This window comes from Melopsittacus undulatus, chromosome 7 (assembly GCF_012275295.1).
Source record: "Melopsittacus undulatus isolate bMelUnd1 chromosome 7, bMelUnd1.mat.Z, whole genome shotgun sequence".
NCBI classification, from domain to species: Eukaryota; Metazoa; Chordata; class Aves; order Psittaciformes; family Psittaculidae; genus Melopsittacus; species Melopsittacus undulatus.
Window position 1 is genome coordinate 14,838,757 of NC_047533.1, and position 22,550 is coordinate 14,861,306.

Consider the following 22,550-nt stretch of genomic DNA (forward strand, 5'->3'; position numbering starts at 1 on the left):
GCTTCTCTGTTTTCTTTCCAGAAAATAAGTAGCCTTTCATAATTAATATCATGTTACAGCACCACACTAGCAACATTACAATTAACAGTTCTGAATCAAAGTGTTGTTTCTACATTGTTTTCAAATGCTTTTAAACAATACTAACTTGCTAGATGAGGGGCTTTTTTGGGGGGGGTTGTTCATGTTAAGGACATTGTGACATGGACACAAATTACTTGGAAAGTAAAAATAAATAAAATTCGATTTTTGTTGTTCAAATAAATACATTTACATTGTTAACAACATTAAAATCTGTATCTGCTTCCACCACTTTGCTTCTAAAATTGCTTTATTTTCCTTTTAGCGTCTTCAATTAAAAAAAGAAAAAAGGTAAGAGAAACAGGATCAAGTCCAGAGATATGCTAATAAGGATGTTAATATAAAATTTCTTAGCTGGAAACAGAGGAATCTGGAAAGCATCTAATTAGGCAATTACCTAGGTGATTATTTAAAGTAGCACATTTTGGTGGTCAGAAGAAATCCATTGTATTATACTTACATGATCAAAAGAGGACAGACTAAAAAAATCCCAGAACAACAGGAAATAAGTAACCTCATGTGTAAAACTACAGATAGCATACAAAAACAAAAGCCTAACAAGCAACTGGAATATTATGCCTAGTGCATAACATTTTAGTTATTTTAGATAATAGTATATTATTTTTATATGTATTATATATCTTTTTATATATAGTTATAACTATATATGTAATTATTTTAAATCATATATATACCAGCACTTAATTTAGCACTCTCTTGACATACAGAACCATCCAATATCACACCCAGGAATGCTTCCCAGTTCTCCATTCCAGATGCATGCCACGGCTATATCCTGAGGTCTTACCCAATTCAAACATGGGTGAGAGAGATCTCTACTCCTGTGTGCTGCTCTCCAAGAAAAGAAAACACGAAGAGAGAGGCTGCAGGCTAGGTAAAGCACGATGCAGCAAGTCTCTCAACCACACTGCCCAGAACCAGAATCCTGAGGTACACCCAAATATGTCATCTGTATACAGCAACATCACACAAGATGGCATTTAGTTTCATTTTACTAAGATATATGCCCTGTCCTATTTCTTCAACAGAAAGCAACATCAGGAACATTTAAATTAATATTTAAATATTAATAACTTACTTTTATTTCCAACCAAGGCCACAAGTGGCTGTGTTTCTGAATCTTCATTCACTTTTTTTACTGCATTATACCAGTCTTCTAAATTTTCAAAACTCTGGCCATTGGTAATATCATAAACCAAGAGAACAGCCTGAACAACAAGATACATAAAAAATATTACTTGACATAAAAAAATTTTACCATGGTAAAATTTGCATCTGTCTAAATTACTATTATCATAAAAAAGAGCATTAACAAATAATGGCATTGTGTCTTTTCAGGAATAATTAAATTATAAATCTCTGTAATAAACACATTATTACAGTATTTCTCCAGCATTTCATGTGTTCCGAATTCAGATGCTAACAGAACTAAAAGGGTAGTAAAAAAAAAAAAAGACAATTCAATAAAGAGCACAATTATCTTAGAAATATTCCAAACTGCATATGCTTTATGAAAACCCCAAAAGCACTTCACACTACTAGTAAGGTAAAAACCACACTGGAGAAGCACTTTTATTTTAGCTGATGTTATTTGTAGTTTCACTGTTCTCTTTTTAAAAGGAAAAAAGGCAGTTCAATTGTACACTTGTGCACATTGCCCAACTTGTTTCTCTACTCTCCTTTGAGGAGAAAGGCCAGATACCTTCATTCACTGTTGTAGGAGACAAGCAAGAAACACTGCCAAACTTCAGACTTTCAAAGAAGAAACTAAAGATGTGGTCAGAAGGCAATCCCATGTATTTCAGAAGTCTTGTGCCAGGCTACACTTAACAAATATTCACAGCAGATATTACATCCTCAGAGCTAATGTCCAATATTATAATGCCTATTGACAGCCCAAACACCCAACTACTCCCTCCATAATTGTAATATTAGTTCTCAGAAATCACTCTCAGCTACTGAGGCTTCTGCCCCTGCTTTCGACCTCATTCCAATAAAGTATCTACCTTGATGAGGAATAAAATCAGAATTGGCTTCTTTTGTACTTGTCCTCATGGAGTTCCCATCTGGGGAAAAAAAAAAAAATCCCTGCAACTGCACACGTTCCCTCACATAAAAACTGTACAAATATTCCAAAAAAAGACCCCAATGTAACACATAAAAAATTAGCTGCTTCAATGAGCCACTGTCAACAGCAGAGATTTTTTCAAGTCAAGCATTTTCAGGCATTTGTCTGGGACAAGCTTTACTTCTCAGTTTCATGAACAGCGTCTTAGACCACAAAATAGGATGCACACTTTTTAAATTAATTTCACAGATGACAACAAACTGGTAGAGACCACAAGATTATTTGAAGAGAGTTTAGATTATGTGATGAGAAACAAGCTAAAAATAACAGGATGCAATTCAGTAAGTCCCATGACAAGTTCAAAGGAAGCAATAATCACCTGCACAATAGGAAACATCTGGCTTTGTAGCAGGTTCCATACAACAGGATCAAGGAGTTATAGTAGATCACAGTTGAATATGTCAAGCTTATTTTATAGCAAAAAGGCAAATATCACAGTGGCATGAAACATTCCATGTAAAATAATGCATCCAGCTTTGGATGCTAAATGTCAGGAAAATGGTAGACTAGAAGAGATCAGTAATAGTGGAGGTTTAGAAACCATGACTGACATCATAAGTTTGAATAAAACTTTGTATTTTAATGCAACATTGATGGCAGGTACAATGATACTGGTAAAAGTTTCAAGAGAAGATAACCATTATCTTTTTATATGCTCTTATATATAGTCTGCAGATGACACTAATTTGGGAAAACCAGCCAATAGGCCCAAGGTTTAAGAAATGCTTAAGGACACGCTTAAGGAATGGACAAACAGGAACCTTTCAACGTTCAACCAGGACAAATGCAAAGCCCTGCATCTGGGGATGAATAAACGATATAAGCTGGGGGGACTGACTAGCTAGGAAGCAACTGAAAATAACCTGCAGGTCTTGGTAGACAGCAAGCCAAGTATTAGCCAACAATGTTCCCTGGCAGCAAGGATGGCCAACACGACCCTAGGCTGTATTAGCATGAGCACAGTCACTAGATCAAGGGATCTCTTCCATTCTACTCAGCACTTGTTAGATCATATCTGAAGTAATACATCCAGTCTTAGGGGCCCCTCATAACATCAATGAAGTGGAGTAAGTTCAGCAAAGGGCCACCAAAATTGTAAGACTGGACACTTATCCTATGAGGAAAAGCTGAGGGAACCAGAATTTTTCAGCATGAAGAGGAGGTGGCCTTGGGAGAACCCAAAAGTAGCCTTTCCATACACATGAGGAAACTATAAAGGAGATGGAGCAAGGCTCTTCATAGAAGTGCATGTCAGGAGGATGAAACAACAGGCATAAACTGAAACAAGGAAAATTCAAAATAGATATAGGGAAGAGCTTTTTCACCAGGAGGAGATTCACGCAGTCAAGTACTTTGCCCAAAGAGGTTGCTTCATCTCCAGACTCAGGGGTTTTCAAGAAGGAACAAGCGGCTAAAGCCTTGAGCAACCTAGCTCCATCCCACAGCTGACCATACACTGAGCAGATTTGCTAGATGTAGGTAGGAGATCCCTTCCACCTTGAACTTTCTTACAATTCTATGATCAATATGGCATGCAGCAAGAAGTTTAACTGCAGCAAGAAGATTACAGCAAGGGTACATATAAGGGGGGGGGGAAAAAAACCATGTAGACAATAAGAATAGTGAAGCTCTGAAATATACCACCTTCAGAGACAGTAATCAACACTGGAGGATTTTTAAAGGTTGACAAAAATGAAATAAACATGAAACATGTATAGCTTCAGAAGAGAGTAACAGATCCTACCTAGATACTTTCAATTCCTACTTCTCTATGATAGCAATACAAATCTGTTTTTTCCTTCAATGCCATCAACTGTTGGAAAAAAATAGTTCTTGTTTGTTATACTTATATGGCCGCTATTAATTTCTGTAGAACAGCTTTCACCAGTTCTTTCAAAGAAATTAAGAACTCACATACATCTTTTTCCTTGCTATCTTTTCTCCTTTACCAATCAAATCCAATATTAAACGCCCAGTTCCCTCTTCCAACTTCTGTACAATTTATTCCTGGCTGTCTTGTATCTCAGTTAACTTTTCTTAACTGTTTTTATAACTACTCAAGTGCCTGGACATGTATATATGCTCATATTCCATAACATAAGACTTGCTCTAGAAAGGGCATACTCATGTTGTTAAAATGCTCATTGGAAAAGAATAAACTCAAGCTGATGGACAGGTATTTTAAAAGTTTAAAAAAGACATAAGGTTGAATGTTGTAAATAACAAAGTGCACATGGCATGCTTCTTTCAACAGTGGTCAAGTTCTCTCAGCAGCTTGCAGAAAAACTGAGCAGACTGTCTATCTTCTATCTACCATCTTCACCACTGAAGAGCTATATCAGAATCAGATATAAGACAAAGCTAGAATCTGAGCATTTAAGATTGGCCAGCTCTGTTTCTAACTAATTCTTCACCAAATGCCACTCATACTCTAGACAACTGCAGCCTACCTACACATTTGGAAGAAAGGGCATTCACAGTGGATTTACCATGAAAGAAATAATTGAACATAGTCTGCAATTAGAGCTCACCTAACTTCCTTTTGGCACCCTTCTCCATGATCTAAAGCATTTCCTTCAAAGCATGTTCTTTTCTTAACCTCTCTCTTTCTTAATCTTGTTAATATTTGCTATACTTAAGAAACAAAGCTGGCAGGCATGACATCTCATGACATCTCAGAGATGCAATAAAAGGCAGCATGGCATCCAGGTCATAAGGAATACTTCTTGTTTGATTTTTGCCACAACAGCACTCTACAAGTAACTTAGTATGATATATGTAACTAATGAAGGACTAGTCATAACTCATAGCTAAAATTTATTTCACCTTTTTTATTTAACATAGGAACACCATCACAAAAAAAAACCCACGTATTTTCCACAGTATATGGAGTATAGAACAAGTAAATAGTATAAAAGCTGTTGTTTCCTTCTTATGTGTGAGCAGCTAAGGTAAAAAACTAACACTGGCCTTTTTACACAGAAGTAGTCAATTTCCCTGCCACGAAAAAGGTTTGAAACACATGGTGGACAACATGCCAAAAACAGCACGTTAATTCTCTAGTCTCCAGCAACATGGTAAATAGTCCCTGCTTGCATAATTGCACTCTAGTAAGAGAGACATTTTGCCTATATTAGTGCATATGTGAGTGCTTTTTGTTTTGGAATTATAGAGTATTTTCAAAAATAGGTCACTGGAAAGTGAGAATATTGCAGAAATGATTTGCTGGTCTCTGGAGAAGGTAGGGTCTGCAGTACTCTTATTCTATTAACACACCAATTTATGAGGTACCATAGGCCAGCTCTTAAAGATACTTTAAATGAGATATGTGGGTAGGGGCAGCAATTACAGGTAAGAGATGGGAGCGGCTCTGAAACATTTACCATGCAAACAGCAATGGTACTATTATACAGCAGAACTGCTATTATGGAAGTGTTGTAACCAGGCAATATATTCACACTAAACAATCAACATTTAAAAGGTGTCAAGTTTATGTCAAGATCTGTCACAATAAAAGAAAGCTACAGAAAATACTAATTAAACCTGTATGTTTTCTTCTTCAGGTTTATCCTCAGCTGCCCTCATCCTGTGACTGACTTTAGTATGAAGGAACGACATTAGCTTTAAAATTTTCATTAATATTTATGAAATATGTCAAACCAAATTTCTAAAATATTTTTCTAGTCACAGATTATTCATTTTAGCAAAGAGTAACTTTATTATGATATCTTGCACATCTGCAGAAATGCTAATTTTACAAGTGAAAACAGCTTACAGTCTACTTAACCACAGTTGTCTTTGTTGATACAGAGGACATGGTCACTTCAAATGCACATGATTAAGTAGCTGTAATTGAGCTACTGTCTATCAGTTCAGCTGTGGTAACTGACTATACAATTACTCTTAGCCTCTCTTAAATCTGAGATAAATGTGTCAGTTTTAATCACCGACAGAAAGCTGTTTATTAGCACTTTTTATTCATAAAGATCAGAGAGCTCTTTCCCCCTCCCCCCCACCCACAATTTGCAGAGTTCCCAGCAGGAAATTCAGCTACCAAAACAGGACGCAGCAACACCAGATCAAAAACAGGTAGGGAAAAGACTGCTCCAAGACAGCAATAGTCTCTCTCAACAGCAGCTGCCTTCCAGCACAGGACCATTCATCCCAACTTGGTGCCATTTGCAAACGATAATTTGTTCCACTGTTCAAAGAATTAATAAGACATGACTTCAGTACAAAGCCCTAAGGAATACGCCTTACAACCACACACCAGTAGGCCACTGAGCAGTGGACCATCCCCCTTTAAGTCCAGCTGTCCCTTCAGTTTTTCAGTCACCTTATTGTCCGTCTATCAAGTCTATATCTTTACATGTTGTCTGTAATAATATTATGGGAGATTATATCAAAGGCCTTGCTGAAGTCAAGGTAAAGGACATTGACTGCTCTCCTCTCCACAGAGCCAAGCATCCAACCACAGAAGGCATTCAGGTTGGTCGGGCAACACTTAAAAATTCCTAAGTACATGCTAGCTCTTCCCAGTTACTCTCTTGCTGTTTTGCTCTCCACTTACAGGAATTTTTGTACATACTTATAATGATTTTCTTTCTAAATACTCCTTTTTCTTCTAAAAAGCTATAGATTTCAACATGAAATAAGCTTCTGCCTAGAAGTACGCTGCACACAGTGCCTTTCCAAATTATTCATGGTGTTTCATGAATTGATGAAAATAGTTTCATGTGTCTTTAACATGATGCTGTTACAAAGCTAACAGAAAAGTGCATTACAAGTCAGCTTTGATGGCAAGAAGCCTATTACAAACAATGGCAATACCTGACACCAATGGGAGAGAAAGCAGGTATCAGTTCATTACAAAAAAAAATAAAAAAATAGGGTTACAATGAGGGTTGGGGAAGGATTAAAGAAGAACAGATTTGATGCAGGGGTTTTCTGTTAATGTGCTCAGAATGACTGAAAAATCAAACTTTTGTAACTTCAGGCTTAATGATATCCACTTTTTCACTACTTTGGGGCACTGGTGTTAACTTTTTGACCTGCTATGGCTGATAAGAAACCCCTAAGTTTATCACCAAATTCAATACAGAAGAAGTTAATAGCCTTTTATTTCCTTCATTGAGTTTACTTTGAGCATATGGCAACAATTTGTGATCAATCAAATTCTCTGTCATGGAAGCCACTTTCTTCAGTGGCTTGGTAGATCTTTAACAGGGCAGCAAAATGGTTTTTATTAAAAATAAAAAAACACTATAAAACAGATGCAACAGAATCATTCAGACATTTTTTTAAAGTGAAAGAATGTTAAATTGACAAGTTTGTCTTTATCCCACTAACTAATAAATCCTGATCTCCTTAATTAGCCATTACTGTGCTGTACTTGTTAGTACAAAGTTTCTGCCCAGTAAAAGTTTCAGGATTCCATATTCCTATCGCCTAAAGTACTGGAGAAAAAACATGTTCATTCATTTTCTTTTCAGATAAATTTAACATTAAATAATAAAACATGTCTATTGTTCCCATTACAAACTCCAAATTAAAGAACAGAGCATATTTTGGGATCGCTCATATCAAGTACTTTGAAATATATTACATCCTCCAAAATCGTCTCAGAACTCTAGATACTTCTATAATATTTAGCTCTTACTTAATCCTACCATTCACTTTAAGTTGCTTAGTTAACCTCAAGATAAAATTAATTTTCATTGGATAGGAGTTCTGCAAAAATATTTAACTACGTGGTTGCCTCCTTTTGTTTGCCCTCTTATAACCCTAGTTGCACGTATGAGTTTAATGGTGTAGGATTGCCCTTAATTTCCTCCTTCTACTTTACCCCGCAGGAGGCATCTGTTCTAAAAGCAGCCACTCTATATCTACCATGTGGATATCCAAATAGCCTTTTATTTACTATGATTGCTTTTCTTAACTCAAGACACAAAGCATGGAAACATGCATACATCTGCTCTTAAGAGTTATTCAGATCTACAAATGTGTATTTGTACTTTGCTTTTTAATTCAGCTCTAACAAATTAACTGCATACCAAACTTAGATGTGCACATTTAATATCAATTAAGTATAGGTTAAGCAGTGATTCAACATTTTTGAGATTTACAAAATAATAAGTTATAAGATATGTATAATTTTAAGAAGAAAGTTTCAGGGAATTTTTTATCACTACTATAGATACTATTATCATGATTTATACTGTACCTGAGCTCCATAAATATATTTGTCCAGCATTTTGCCTCCTATCGTTTGTCCCCCTACATCCCACACTTGAAGAGTAACATTCAAATTTCCTGAAAAGGAAAATGATACAGATACTGAATAACCTGGAAAATTTAAATACAAATAAAATTAAAGATATCACAGCAGGTAATACAGCTCTAGTATATCAACAGCAATAACTTTTACAAGTATACAATAAATAGTAACTAAATAAATTTCAAAACAAAAATGAACGTATCATTTGAAAAAACTCCCTTGTGTCCAGCTAAGTTAAGATGCAGTAAAACTAGAGCTAGACAGTAACATATTTAATATTAACAGAAAAATAAGTGGAATTGCATAGTATAATATTCCGGCTATAAATAATATAGCATACTTTGCTGAAGAAAACTGTATAACTTTACAGAGAGAGTTCTAAAGCACAGTACTTGGAATTGAAAGGTAATATATAATTAATGCCAATTTCACCATATTATTTCATAGGTTGTGGGTCTTCCCTCCCCCCTTCCAAGTTTACAAACGTAGAAGCAGGGAAAGTCTTCACAGCAGCTGCACTTGGTAGGGATGCTCTTTGTAACATACAGTTAAAGAATTACATAGATGACAGATTGAAAAATGGAAATACTGACACACATCTAACTTAAGGATAGAAAACTATGATTATTTCCTCCACCTACTACCCCAAAGCAGGCAACTAAATTGGACATGATTTACCTGGAATTACATTAATTACATTGGAATTTACATGTCCAATTTCATCTTTGAAGAATCTACACCAAGAATAAATCTTCCTTTCTATTCTAAACAGTTTTAAGGCTATACTGAAAGTGTTAACAGGCTTTCAAAAACAAAGAAACAAAAGATCAGTGAAAATACAGAATATTTAATACTGGCACACATATTCCGCAAGCTAATAACTCAAACACAGACTAAACACACACATGCACACAAACACAGTAAAGCATAATCTGGCACATTTTGCATGGTGAAAACTTTTCAAAACTGTACTATTACCTGGAAGCACCAAACTTTAATACAGTGAGGTCTGATGAGAATTTTTCTAACCTACATAAAATTCACTTGACTTTAACAACAATTCTATATACTCACAAATAATCATAACTCCCTATTGATTTTACTCCTAAATTTTTTTAAAAAGTAACAAATTCTACATCACAATTGACTGTCGAGCAAAAAAGAACACATCATTTTTGGCTACCAAGAAAGGTACACTCTTAATTCAATTATCCTGTTAACAACTTTATTTTACACAGTATGATCTATTCCACAATCAGTTTATAACTAACACACTCGTATTAGTTATGTAAGGAAGTGTGCTCCATAGAAATATATCCCAGCACTCAGTGAATATAAACAGCAAATTAGAACCACATAGCTGAATATATGCTATTCATGGTATTAAATATACCACATTGTATTTTTATGAAGCATCTAGCTTTAATCTGATTAAAAGTGCAGATTTCCTAAACTGATGCTTTGCTCTCAGATATATAGAGATGAATGTGGGACAACCTACTCAGTATTTTTAAGGTACACTGGGTTTTATCTAACAGTAAGATAAAGAATTTGATTTGTAGTGCAATAAATACATCATAATATTCCAGTTCAATAAAGGCAACCTTTCATAGAGTAAAAAGCTTATTTCTTTTGACAGTGCATATACTATTTATTAATTATTTTTAAAGCTTAGAACATAAGGTGACTGCAAACAACATAGGAAAGTCTTCCATATAGCATCTGGCATGGATAAGCTGGCCAATCTGCAGTCAGAAATTATTATACATCCTCAATGGGTAAACAAACTAAACATGCTCAAAGGCTCAACATGCTGCAGTGTTCTACCCCTAACTTGGTTGTTTGTATTCTTCTGTAAATTTACCATGTCATTCATATCAGCTATTAGGGAAAAAAAGCTCTATAAATATTATCACTCTCAAACTCAATTTCCAAATGCCTAATTTTGTGTTCAAATGCTTTAAAAAGTTTCTAACTTCATTTTTCTTCCTAAAAGTAGTAATCATGCACAGCATATGGGCTTAGTACCTGAGTAATTGTATGGCATTATCTGAGAAAATTTAACATAGGAAGTTAAATTAAATGGTCTAACAGTAACTGTTCAACTTAAAAATCTACTGTTATGAACTAGTTACTTTCCTTCACTGCAACAGAAAAAAAAAAAAACTGGAAAGAAAAAAAGAATTGAATGTTCATTTAAGGTGATCTTCAAGAAACCGGAAAAAAAAAAAAAAAGATTTGAATGTTCAAAGGTGAAGTGATTCTTCATTAAGACCTCACTAACTACTGAAATTCAGGCTGATGATCTCCAGCAAAAAATCCTTCAGTTCCTTTTTATTTCTTTTTTTATTTTTTTTTTCAGTTAGGTGCCATAATACTTACTTTGTTTTCAGAAATTGATTTTATGAGTGAAAAAATAATATTAGGATTATTCTGACAGAAGGAAAAACTCCAGACAAAGTGCCTAACAAATATTTAATTAATAACTATGACAGTAGTACATGAGGTTTTTTTGCAATGAGTTTGAAATCTTCTGGTTTTCCATAGATTTAGGAGGAACATACAAGCTGGAAAATTACAACAAAAAGAAATCCTGCATAATAAGACAGTTCTTAAGAAACAACTTTAACATACCAATAAAAAGAACTAAACAATCTCATAAAAATAATACACAATATGCTGACATGGAACAATAAAACATTAGTACTTCTTTACTTTGTAGAAAATACACACGAGTAAGAAATGAAATTAACTGCGGCAACATCGTGCAAGTATCTAGATTCCTTCTGGTATGAAATGAAGCCACTGGGCTGACTCAGTAGTGATTCTGCAGAAGTATACCTGGGGCATTGGTTAATCTTACTTGAAGTGATTCACAGGCAAGTTGAAACTAAAAACACAAGTCTGCCCACCTTTTGCACTGACTTAGAAAAAAAAAAACCTTTTAACAGAAGAATCCTGTTTACTGGACTGCACCCCACAGCCCTCCTAAATGTATTCGACTAAGGCTCTTACGAATCTCTACCAGCAGACCCTCTGACTAACAGATACACTATATAAGCAGTAAAACCTACACCGTGGTTGCATCCAGACTACACAAGACACTGTATCAATAAATATACTGAAGTTGATTTGCATTTGAAAAAAAAATATTTTTAACAAACTGCATGAAGAGAATTTGTCAACAGCTGAACACTGAAAGTCGCTTTGTTCAAAATTAATTTTTCTCCTATTTTTATTAAACCATATTGTTTTACCACATAAAATACTTATTTCCATTGCAAAACTGCATCAGTTACTAAAACTGGAGACAAATAACACTATTTTTAAAGCCCCAAAACAGAAAAACAGTACTTTATTTTACAAGCTAACATACATTCCTAATGTGGCCTAATGTAAACATCTCTGCAATTCTAGAAATCAGTAATTTTAACTTCTGAAAACTTTGTTTACCAGAAAAAAAAATCAACTACTGAACCGCAGTTATGCACCAATTCTCCTACTAAATAGGAGAAATTGAGGGGGGTTTCCTATTGATATACATATTATAATTCCTGTGCAGTGGTATGAATTAACCTTTCAAGTAAACACAGCAGTTCTGCAAACCCAGAAGTAATCAAGAAATTAGAAAAATCCGCTTACTTAAGTAATGCTTCCCATTCCAGTATTTAGAAACATTACCTCCCTCCCTCTTCTTTCACTCACTCCCCACCACCAGTTCAGCTTACCTATAACACACAGAAACCCACAGATACCTATACACATACATGGGCGTAGGCAAACCAGAATGACAATCTGCAGAAAAACGCATCCTTCTGAATATGAACATGCTCCACAAACATTACTATTTTGTTAATGATAAATGAAGAAAATAGATGTACAGACTTTGTTGCCATTTTTGGTGCTATATGGTCCTATAAAACATTCTGATTTTATTACAAAATAAACTAGAAGAAAGCAAAACATGAATGAATCAATAGTTGATAATTTTCCAAATTTTCTACTCCACACGAATATTTAGAATCCCAGTAATATACTAATAGCTTCTGTATGCTTAACAGCTGGAAAAAAACTTGCAAAAAGAAGTTCTCAGCATGCACACTGCATGATTTGTGTACACATTCCACTTGCAAGTACTGCTGTTAAGTATTATACACACTGGTATTTTTAGAGGCATGAGCAGGACAATAAAAAAATTATTCTGTTGATTTTATGGTGAAATAAGCATTGAAATTTGGTATTTTATTACTCACCAGATACTAAAAAAGTACAGCAAAATTGCCAAACCAAAATAGTGAATGCAGGAATAGTCTGAAAAGATTATTCTGTTTCACTTACCAAAATATATACACATAAGCAAGAAGTTATTGGCAATATAATTTAAACAAAATAAGTTCAAGGAGTGTATATATTTTCTTATAACTTCAGGTTACAGCTAAAATGCTTCATTTCTGGCTTTGCTTCCCTCCTCGTCCTCTACAAGGAAAAAAGACAGAACTACAGAACTGAATTTGCATCAGCTTTACCAAATCTCACTACAATTTTTAATAATTACACATACTTTTGCTATCTTCTGATTTTTGAAGCCAGAAGAAAATGCATTTAATTAAATTCTTGCATACTTAGAAACTGAGCAAACACAAATCAATGAAGCCTTATTTCAAATCTCCAATTGTTCAGAGACAAACTTCTACCAGCAACTATTCTTTTTTAATTATTTCTTTTAATTTTCCATGCAGTGTGCTGCAACTGGCATCTAAATAGTTTCTTTGCAGTCGTGAACTGAAACATCTTGAATGCTCAAACTGTATTTTTATGAGTGCCAAGGGACCCTAAATTTTAGTGGTCTATTAAATGCCAGCAATTTCATGCTGCCTTGCATAAAACAGCATTCACATATTAGAGCACTGCGATTCCATAGGTGCATTATGCTTCTCTCACACAACTCAAACGCAAGTTGTGTATTTCATTTAAAAAAAAAAAAATTCTTTCAAAGCACATATACTTTCTGAATGAATATATTTAAAGTTCCATTTCATTGTTGTATGCTACACTATCCACACAGACAGCAAGTTCACGCAAGCAGAGATAATAAAAATCACTAATATAGATAGCATTCCTTTTATATGAATTCAGTGTTTTAGATGCAAGTTGCAAATGCATAACCCTTTGTCACCTGTCAAGAACATACTAACAAAATTTTACTTGAACAACCTAATTTACTTTTCCATAAAAAGCACTGTACTAAGCTTACTTGGTATACACTACTTTGAAGAATTTGTTTCTGGAAGCCTTGCTCCTGCCCAGTCTTTCAGTGTTATTTTTTATTTTCTTACCTGGCAATATTATCCTCTTCAAAAAGAAGTCCAATCCTATGGTTTGTCTGTACTGTTTTCCAAATGTTTCTTGAGCAAAACGTGTAGCTAAGGATGTCTAAAACAAAAGAATATTAAATTAAGTTGTCGTATTAAACAGAAAAAAAACTTGATGTTAAACCAGAAGTATGAAATACAGTTAAGCACTTTTCAAATCATTGCATGCCAACAGTGTCCATGGATTTGGACTGACAAGTATCCCAGCCAGCTTCAACATAATAAAAGGTTACTTCTCTTCTTAAAAAGGCTACTAATTTATGCAAATAAGCAAGGTGCATATTTCCTTTGTGTTTCAAAGGTACTATTTAGTCATATTAGAAAATATTACACAGATTTGAATAAGGCATCATTCGTACGCTCAAACTGAAACAAATCTAAGTGACAATATCCATACCTGAAGAGATTATTTTTAAAAAGTATTCATTTCCAAAACAAGGGTCCTTCCCTGGTACAGAACACCACGATCCCAGACCAACTTTCTGGGAGGGAATGGAGATCTGCAAAGTCCCACAGGAGCTCCAAAGTGTGGCAGATTCCCACCACTGTATATCGAAGTTCCAGGATCAGATATTACATAATAGGAAGACTAGTTTCTTGTACACAGAAAATACTAAATCCACCTTAAGAATTCACATTTGCACAATTATTCCTTTAAGCAGAACTTTGGAAACTTATTTCTTCAATTTATATTTTGTGGGTTTATGAAAGTAGACCAATACACTGTTGATCTACTAATCAGCTATTACTATATACTGCTAAAGGGATATACAACTCAACTACATAAAGTAATGAAGCAAGGCATTTATATCACTAGTAACTTAAGTTCTCCATTCATGGAAAACAAATAAGGGAAAAAAAATGGAAAGAAAGAAAAAAAAAAGTCCCACAATCCACAGATTGAAAAAAGAAAAAAAGAAAAAACGAGAGATGCAATTTTAAAGAATACAAATGTTTTTATTGTGAAAAAAATTAGATACATTAAAAAACCATGTCACACTGATAAAATACATCCTACATCACATTAGTGGTGCGCACCTAAATATCTTGTTGATGTGACATCTGAAAATATGAAAACAGAGTAATTGCAGAAAAAAATCTAAATACGCATTTACACATACAAGGGAATAAAAGCCTAAAGGCCTCACAAAATTCTTTTGCTGCCTGAGAAAACTCAAATGGGCAAGAAGAATTTTTTTCTGCCAGCTTTCCGTTCATCCAGACACAAGGAGATGATTCACATTGTTATTAGAAATAGCTGTTACAGCACACAGAATTAATGCAGTAGCAAAATAATGCCAATAGTTCTGAAACAATGAGAATAGGCAAGTTCTGTTAATAGAACAGTTATAATGAAGATCTAAAGTATGCTAAAAATGCCAAAGGTACACAGGAAGAAAAGACAAATTACACTTTTTGCATGAAAACATGGTTACCAGAGCTCCAGCATTAAAGCTCTAGTATGAACAGGCAAACATTTATTCTGCAATTAAATTACCTGTGAAGTAAATACAAGATTTACTGTTTTCTTGTTTCCATATCACTTTTATATTCCTGCCACTCTCCTATATATGTAATAAGTGATATTTTGATATCAGAATATACATTTAGGAAGTAATCCAAAAAGTCAATTAGAGACTATGGCAACATTTTCACTTACTTCACTGAATTCAAGCCCCAAGAGGATTAAAAATAAATAACTAAATGGGGGGGGGGGGGGGGAAGGCAAGTAAACTAGAAATAGCATGAATAGGGTTATATATTTATATCACTGTGGAAAGGGTGAAGACCACAGAGGATTAATCATGAGAAGATTTTTCTGCCTACAGCTATGTGGCAGGACTAACAACATACACAAAATGAAATTCAATACAGATTTAGACTGTTGCACTGGAAAAGTCAGTAGAACTTATTCTTTGAATCACAATAGTTAGTCTGTCAAGACTACAGAGATAGTATTTTTAATATGTCGTGACCCTAAATACATAGATAAGAATAAAAACATTGCAGGAATACACCATACAGCCTCCTCCTTCAAATTTTCCTTATCATAAACGTAACCAGTACCCAGAGTATAGATTAAAATATCATCTATTCTATGATTCTATGATCTAACTATATCATAGTATTCTATATTCTCAAACACACTAATTTAGATCTCCATTAAATAAGCAACCACTCCCTTCTTGTTTTAAGGGCTCAGTAAATATTAGCTTTATCACTCTGTGACACTTGATATTCCCTGAGGGCCTCTAGGGGTGTTAGTGAAAATAAACAACATGCATTTAATTAACAGCCAAGCAATAAGAGCAGCAAACAACCAACAGCATGGCAAAATTCTCAGACAGTTTTCCTCTACCCTGCTCTTGAATGTGAAGGAATTTATAGCAAAAAAAATCATTGACTAACTCCTTTTTAATTTTTTTTCTAATAAATACTAGAGCTCAGGGCATTGGATTACCAGACTACACTCCTCTATTCTCAGAACAAACATTTATCCACAAAATACTAAGAGCAACAATTCAAATTTCTCCACAACAGTCAACAAAGTTATGCTAATGCATACTCAGGTACCTCTACAATGCAGATACTCCCTTCAATACTAAAATTGTTCCCTGCCATGCTTGCCATAAAAGATTCTGTATGACAAAATCTTTTCTGTCAATGTAAGGATATGTTGAGTGCAACTTATGTAAAAAATAACCAAAGTTAAATAACCATTCAGTAGAACTGTAGTGATCAGTGACTGGTTTTGAAAAAGATTATGCTACATTCATAAGATTTCAACCACCAATATATAGATCAGAGTATGATCAGTAATGAGTGTGATATCAGTATGATATCAAGAAGGCCTTATTCCTTTATCTCCTAACACAACCAGGGCACCAACTTTCACAGCAGACTTTCCATTAGACCCAATCTGACAGGTTCACACATTTGTCTTAAATACTTCAAAGCAAATGTTTAGACTGTTCAAATGCTGTTCTGTATAGCAATACACTATTGAAGGTTGGTGTGACAAACTCCCTCCTTTCAGACAATGAAAAGTCCAAGTTTAAAATACAGCAACAAAAAAAATAATACCTCAAATTTACAGCACCCTAACGGCACAATACAACGCAATATTTTGGAAGTTTTTCTGAAAACAAAGATGAGATTAATTCTCACAGACAAGGCAAGACAATTTCTCATTTCCATCTGTCAATGTCAACAAGTCACAGTACAAACTGCTGACATGCTGTTCCTAAACACCTACCTACTGTATAAACAGAAGAGAAAAAAGGCAAACCCTATTTATTAAATAAATGGAAATAAACTGAATGTCAAACAGAACAAGCAATGATAGCCAGCTCTAACTGACACTGACTATTCACCAGGACAGCATAGAAACTTGTAGAGAAAACCTCATCAATGATGATTCTTTGAGTAAAATTCTACAGAAGAAAGTCAAAGTGTAGTATCATAGTCATAAGAAAAAAAAAAACTAAAATCAAAATTCAATGGGATGCAAGCACACAGTTCTGAAGCCATGAATTTCCATTCATGTACCAATCTTACAAGCCAACCGAGAATCCACTTTTCAAAAACACTTATCTATTCCTTCCCTCACTCCTAGATCATCAGTCTTTCTCCAAGCACAGCAACATTCACCCCTCCGTCAGGTCCTACCCCAACCGGCAAGAATTTTTAAACAAACAAAATGCAAAGAAACACTAGACTAAATAATTAAATGCTTTAACTAGCATAAAAACACGTAACTGTCCAACACTGAGAACAGTTGGATGGGAAGTATTTTGTAAAAAAGAAAGAAGTTCTGCCACCTTTCCACCACACCCCTAGTTACTGATGAAACTTTTTTCACTCTAAAAGAGAAAATTATCAAGACTCAACAATAACAACAGTGTTTTTGTCAACACTGGTGAAATTTTTGAGCCCATGTTTAAAAACAAGATCCAGAATTGGCACAATGCTTAGAAATCTGGCATCTAAAAAATCCTAAAACAAGCAAGACACCACTCTGTATTCCAGCCTATGCTTTAGCTCCCACATCAGGTCAAGCATCAGCTCTTTCATCTTCATAATTAGCTCTTAAGAGGAGAAGAAAAAGGTAGGATGTTCCTGCTGTCATATTTCAGCCCCAGCTGCAATAGATGGCTGGAAGACAGAACCTCGGCTGCTTTGTGCCTCCTGCACAGCTATTTTTCAGGACCTCCCTTCCCATGAATAGCTCCAAGATTTGCTTTCAGAGGCGCAAAACATTGTTCAACAGTACCAAGTCAGAGTAGTTATAGCTTAAATCAGCATCAGTATATACTTCAACATTAAGCCAATTTGTGCATAGCAAGGGTAGAAATACCTGAATCATAACATCATTTTTTTATGCATACTAGTACTGCTAGTTTATTTTAACAGAAAACCATTCTGGCTCAGGATGAGTAGCTTGATTTAAACCCTAGGTGCATATGGCTTACTCTGTATATATATGGTCCTTCCTGGAACCAAAAATCAAAGAGTCAACTGTTATTAATAATTGCTGTTTATTTCATCTCACATTGTTCCCACCTACAATTTCTTTTGGGATTGTTCTCCTAATTTGTCTAGTTCATTAAAATAATTCTTTGTTATTATCCTCTTACTAACCAATCTTGCCTTCCTCAATTTTTCTTTTTAACAATTTACCCTTTCCTTACCGTCTCTGTTGCTCTCAAACACTTTTCCAGATATATTGTCTCATTCCTCCCATTCATTTCTTCTTCCATTTCTGCTCTTCTCCCCTTAAAATTCTAAGTATCCAATTATTCATTCAACCACCACAAAACAAATTAGGAGAAGCACAACAACCCTCCCTTGCCCCACAGATAGAGCAACTCCCAGCTAGTGGAAACATAAACATTACCCTTACCTTGAACTGGCATTGATTCGTTTTAAAACTGCTACCAACCTTTGCACAGAACCTGAATCACATTGCTTCTAAACAATGGGTGAGGAAAAAGAAAGCAAGTTTACACCTTTGGCCAGCTGACTCTGAAAGACATAAATTTTTCCCCCTGGAGAACTGAGAACCAGAGAGCTCCAGATGGCCAAGTGAAAAGAAATAAAAATATCTTTTTTTTTTTTTGGCAGGAAGATGAGCAATAGAAAGAAGTCGGATGTGAACATCTCACACTAAACACCAGACACAATATTTCTAAGATATATTCCATTATTCCCTACACTTCTCCTGTCCAATGAGCCCAGCAACAGAGGAAGAGGAAAAAATGTCTCGCACAGTAAGTGAGAGGCTAAGTATGCATGTGTGTAAAGACCAGCTGTGAACCAGATGTCACAGACAGGCTATTTAGAGTTGAAAACATATAGACATACATGTTTCAACAAGCAAGCCTAACAAGCAGCCAACAAAGGACAGGAACCTCAACAATTTAGTCTTCTGAGGTGCTTTTAATAGCACTAGGTATATTTTATTCTTCTATTCCATAACCCAATCACTTCTTTATTTTCACAAGACCTTACAATAAATCTATTATTGCAAGTGTTTGCTGCTAGGCCCTCAGAATGGCTGGAAGAAGTCTCTATTACAGCATCATCTAGGGGGGACAGGAGGAAAAGCAGCCCACCACAATATAGCTGCTGCTCATGCAAAATAAACTGCACTTGAAGCGCAGGATTCCTAGAGCCAGCAGGAGATTCAGTGAGTGGCAGCTCCCACATGAGAGGTAGGAACCAGCAGGAATATAAATCAAAACTGAAGAACACTTGAAAATCCATGTTTGGCAAGAGGTCTTGCCACAAGGTGCTGAATAGTAGTAGTGGAAGGATTCCTCAGTTTGAATGGAAAAGTCTTGGGGAGCACTATCAGTGAAACAGGACTTCAGCTGTCAATCCTGTGCATTTATTATGCTCTCATCACATAGTCACCTGGAATTGCCTATCTACTGACCCAGATGAATACAATACCACTTCATACTGAGTTTGTAACCACTGGAGACAAAAAAAAAAAAAAAACAACCAAAAAAAAACCTTTCTTCACAGAGCTCTGCACAAGTAAGTGAGCAAAACCATGCACATACATAAGACCTTATTTCTACCAATGGCAGGCAGTTCATTTAAGCCACCACTAAGAATACTTCTACTTTTCATATGAACTGGAGCCAGGCAGACCTTCTGCCTCCCCGTGTTTTCAAAAGTAAATGATAAATGAAAAATTGTATCCTTCAAACACTCAATAAAATTTCTATTTTCAGGTGTATCTCATAAAAGAATTCATGCCACATATAGCACTAATGTTCACCTGTGTCTAATAAAGATCACTACCTATTTTAATGGTTAAGAAAGCAGTATCTCTTTTGCCTTCTCTGGTCTATCAAAATTTCTCTTTTAAAAATACAACTTGTTTATAAACAAAGTTTTGTAAGTAGTGCTGCGTTATGTTGACAGAAAAAAAAACCCTGTAAAAGCCACAACAAAAACTAAATTGACTCAGAAGTGCCTTTCCAAACTCTGAACAGGAACTCAAACAGATGCACGCTGTTCTATCCACCTCAGGAGGTAAACAGCTCTGAAGCCGAATCGAAGAGAGCCTATAGATCCAGCTAGGTAAGTTCCCTGCGTGTCCTTTCGGCGGGAGCCTGGAACTCATATGCCAGGGCCTGGCCTCGGCCCCCTCTCGGGCACTGACAGATACGGAGAACAACTCCGTGTACCTCAGCCGGGCCAGCAGCGCACGGCCATCATCAATGCGGGGAAGCAGGACCAAGCAGCACCATAGTCACAACATTATTAGCCGCTCCTTTCATTAAGGCTCAAGAAAATGGGATTGAATCCGTACACATCTATTTGTTGACCAAGTCTCGCCGGGTGCCGCAAGGGTACCGAAACGCCGGTAGAGGGTTTCGCTGCCGAGTACGGAGCGAAAACAGGCGGTCCGGGGGCACAGCTCCAAGGCGAGGAACCCGTCCCGGCTCTCCGCTACTCCCCACCACACACACGACGGGGAGACCACGGAGAAGAAGAGTACAGGGCCGGGAGTGAAAGTGGAGCAATCAGCCGAGGTCACGGCACTGGGTATCACGACAACGCAGCGCGACAGAGTGGAAGCCGGGGGTAGCGCTGAGGCGGAATACCAGGAAAGGGGCTCGGGACACCGAGGCTACGGAGAGGAGAGGGGTGCTGCCGGCCGGGGCTGGCACTGACCTTGCCAGTGGTGCCGTCCCCCAGCACCACTAGCTTGAGCTGGTGGTCCGGACTCTCCTCCTCCTCCGACTCCGACATGATCCTTACACCCTCGACGGGGAAGGAGAAGAGGCGGAGGGCAGCCGGGAGAAACGGGGTGCGACAGCTAGGAGGGGAAAGGGGAAAGGAGTGAGCGCCGCTTTCACAGAGCCGGCAGCTGTGCAGAGGCCGAAACCGCCATCTTGCCTCAGCGCACAACCGTCGCTATGGTCCGCACGGGACGAAACCAATGAGAGACCAGAGAAAAGGGGGAGAGGGTAACTCGCAGGCGAGAGCTATAGCAACAAGTCCAACAGCCGCTACGAGCTCAAGCAAGGGGCACCCGCGAAGCCCTCACTTCTGTCCCCGTCCCTCCCCCCCAGCGGCTGGGCGAATGGTTCAACCCGGCTGTCTGCTGCGCGCAGCGATGGTGTGGCCCCGAAGTGACGCCCCGCGCGGTAACTAGGGAGCGTGGAGGTCAGAGGGCGCGGGGCGGGCTGCCTGAGGCGGTGATCCGCCGGCGGCTGAGGGCGCAGGGCGGTCCCTGAGGGGCGTGCTTTGGGAGCAGAGCACGGGGCACCTGACCGCTTCACCGGGCGGCTGCATTTCCATGCTAACGGACCCGCCTCCATGGCCAGGTCACGTTCAGCTCTGGGCTTCCGCACAGCAACAAGATATATTACTGTTTTTAAAGAAGTGAGCTAGCACTGGAAGCTCATAACGGTGGCAAGCACTGTACCGAGTCCTAATATGCCTATGTTGCAGCACAGTCGTTCTTGCCTAAATTTCTTCTAAACCCTCCTTTCTTACGTGATCTACTTGGAACCTTTCTATCCATCCATTTAGTAAGAAAATTTGTCTACATAGCCGTAACTGAATTTTAAACCAATATTTTATTATGCATATTGACCATGGAGAACAGCTTGTATCCTCCCCTTTCTTAGCAGCCTTCCACGTATTTGAATACTGTTAGCATGGCTTCAGTCTGTCTTTTCTGCAGACTAAACACCTCCTCTTTGTTCAGTCTTTCTCTAGGTTGTCTTTTCTAGACTTCTGATTATTCTTGTTGCTTTCCTTTGGCATCTCTCCACTTACATGAAGTGGTGTGCCAAGAACTGGATACAGTACTTTGGTTGAGGCCTTATGAGTACTGAGTGGAAGTATTACTTCATGTGTCTTACATATGAGACTCCTGTTTATATATCCCAGTATGATGTTTGCTTTCTTCACAGTACGACATTGCTGACTCATACTGTTTCTGATTTACTAAAATACCCCTGAATCCCCTCCTGTTATCAGAATTTCATACACTTTCCAGGTTTTATTCCTGCCCAGCTGTAGTCCTTTATGCTTGCCTGTATTGAATTTAATGCTATATTTCAGGCTACCCACACAATTTGTCAATGTAATTTTATTTATAATCTTGTCCTCCAAAATGCATGCTATCCCTTCCAACTCAATTGTA

At 36.8% G+C, this 22,550-nt stretch overlaps 1 protein-coding gene across 2 annotated transcripts in view; it reads right to left on the bottom strand.

Annotated features, from left to right (window-relative positions):
* The window catches only part of RAB28 (RAB28, member RAS oncogene family), a 62,248-nt gene extending 40,837 nt beyond the window's left edge, over window positions 1-21,411 (bottom strand). Inside the window, exons 1-4 of one of the 2 annotated variants that reach the window (XM_005148485.3) lie at window positions 21,068-21,406; window positions 13,841-13,937; window positions 8,451-8,539; window positions 1,178-1,307 (exon numbers count right to left, since the gene is read on the bottom strand). In XM_005148485.3, coding sequence (XP_005148542.1) covers window positions 1,178-1,307; window positions 8,451-8,539; window positions 13,841-13,937; window positions 21,068-21,145 — 394 coding nt within the window. In that variant the 5' untranslated portion in view covers window positions 21,146-21,406. Of the gene's footprint in view, window positions 1-1,177; window positions 1,308-8,450; window positions 8,540-13,840; window positions 13,938-21,067 lie in introns of both variants that reach the window. The other variant, XM_031048455.2, reaches the window with a different exon arrangement.
* Window positions 21,412-22,550: the final 1,139 nt, after the last annotated feature.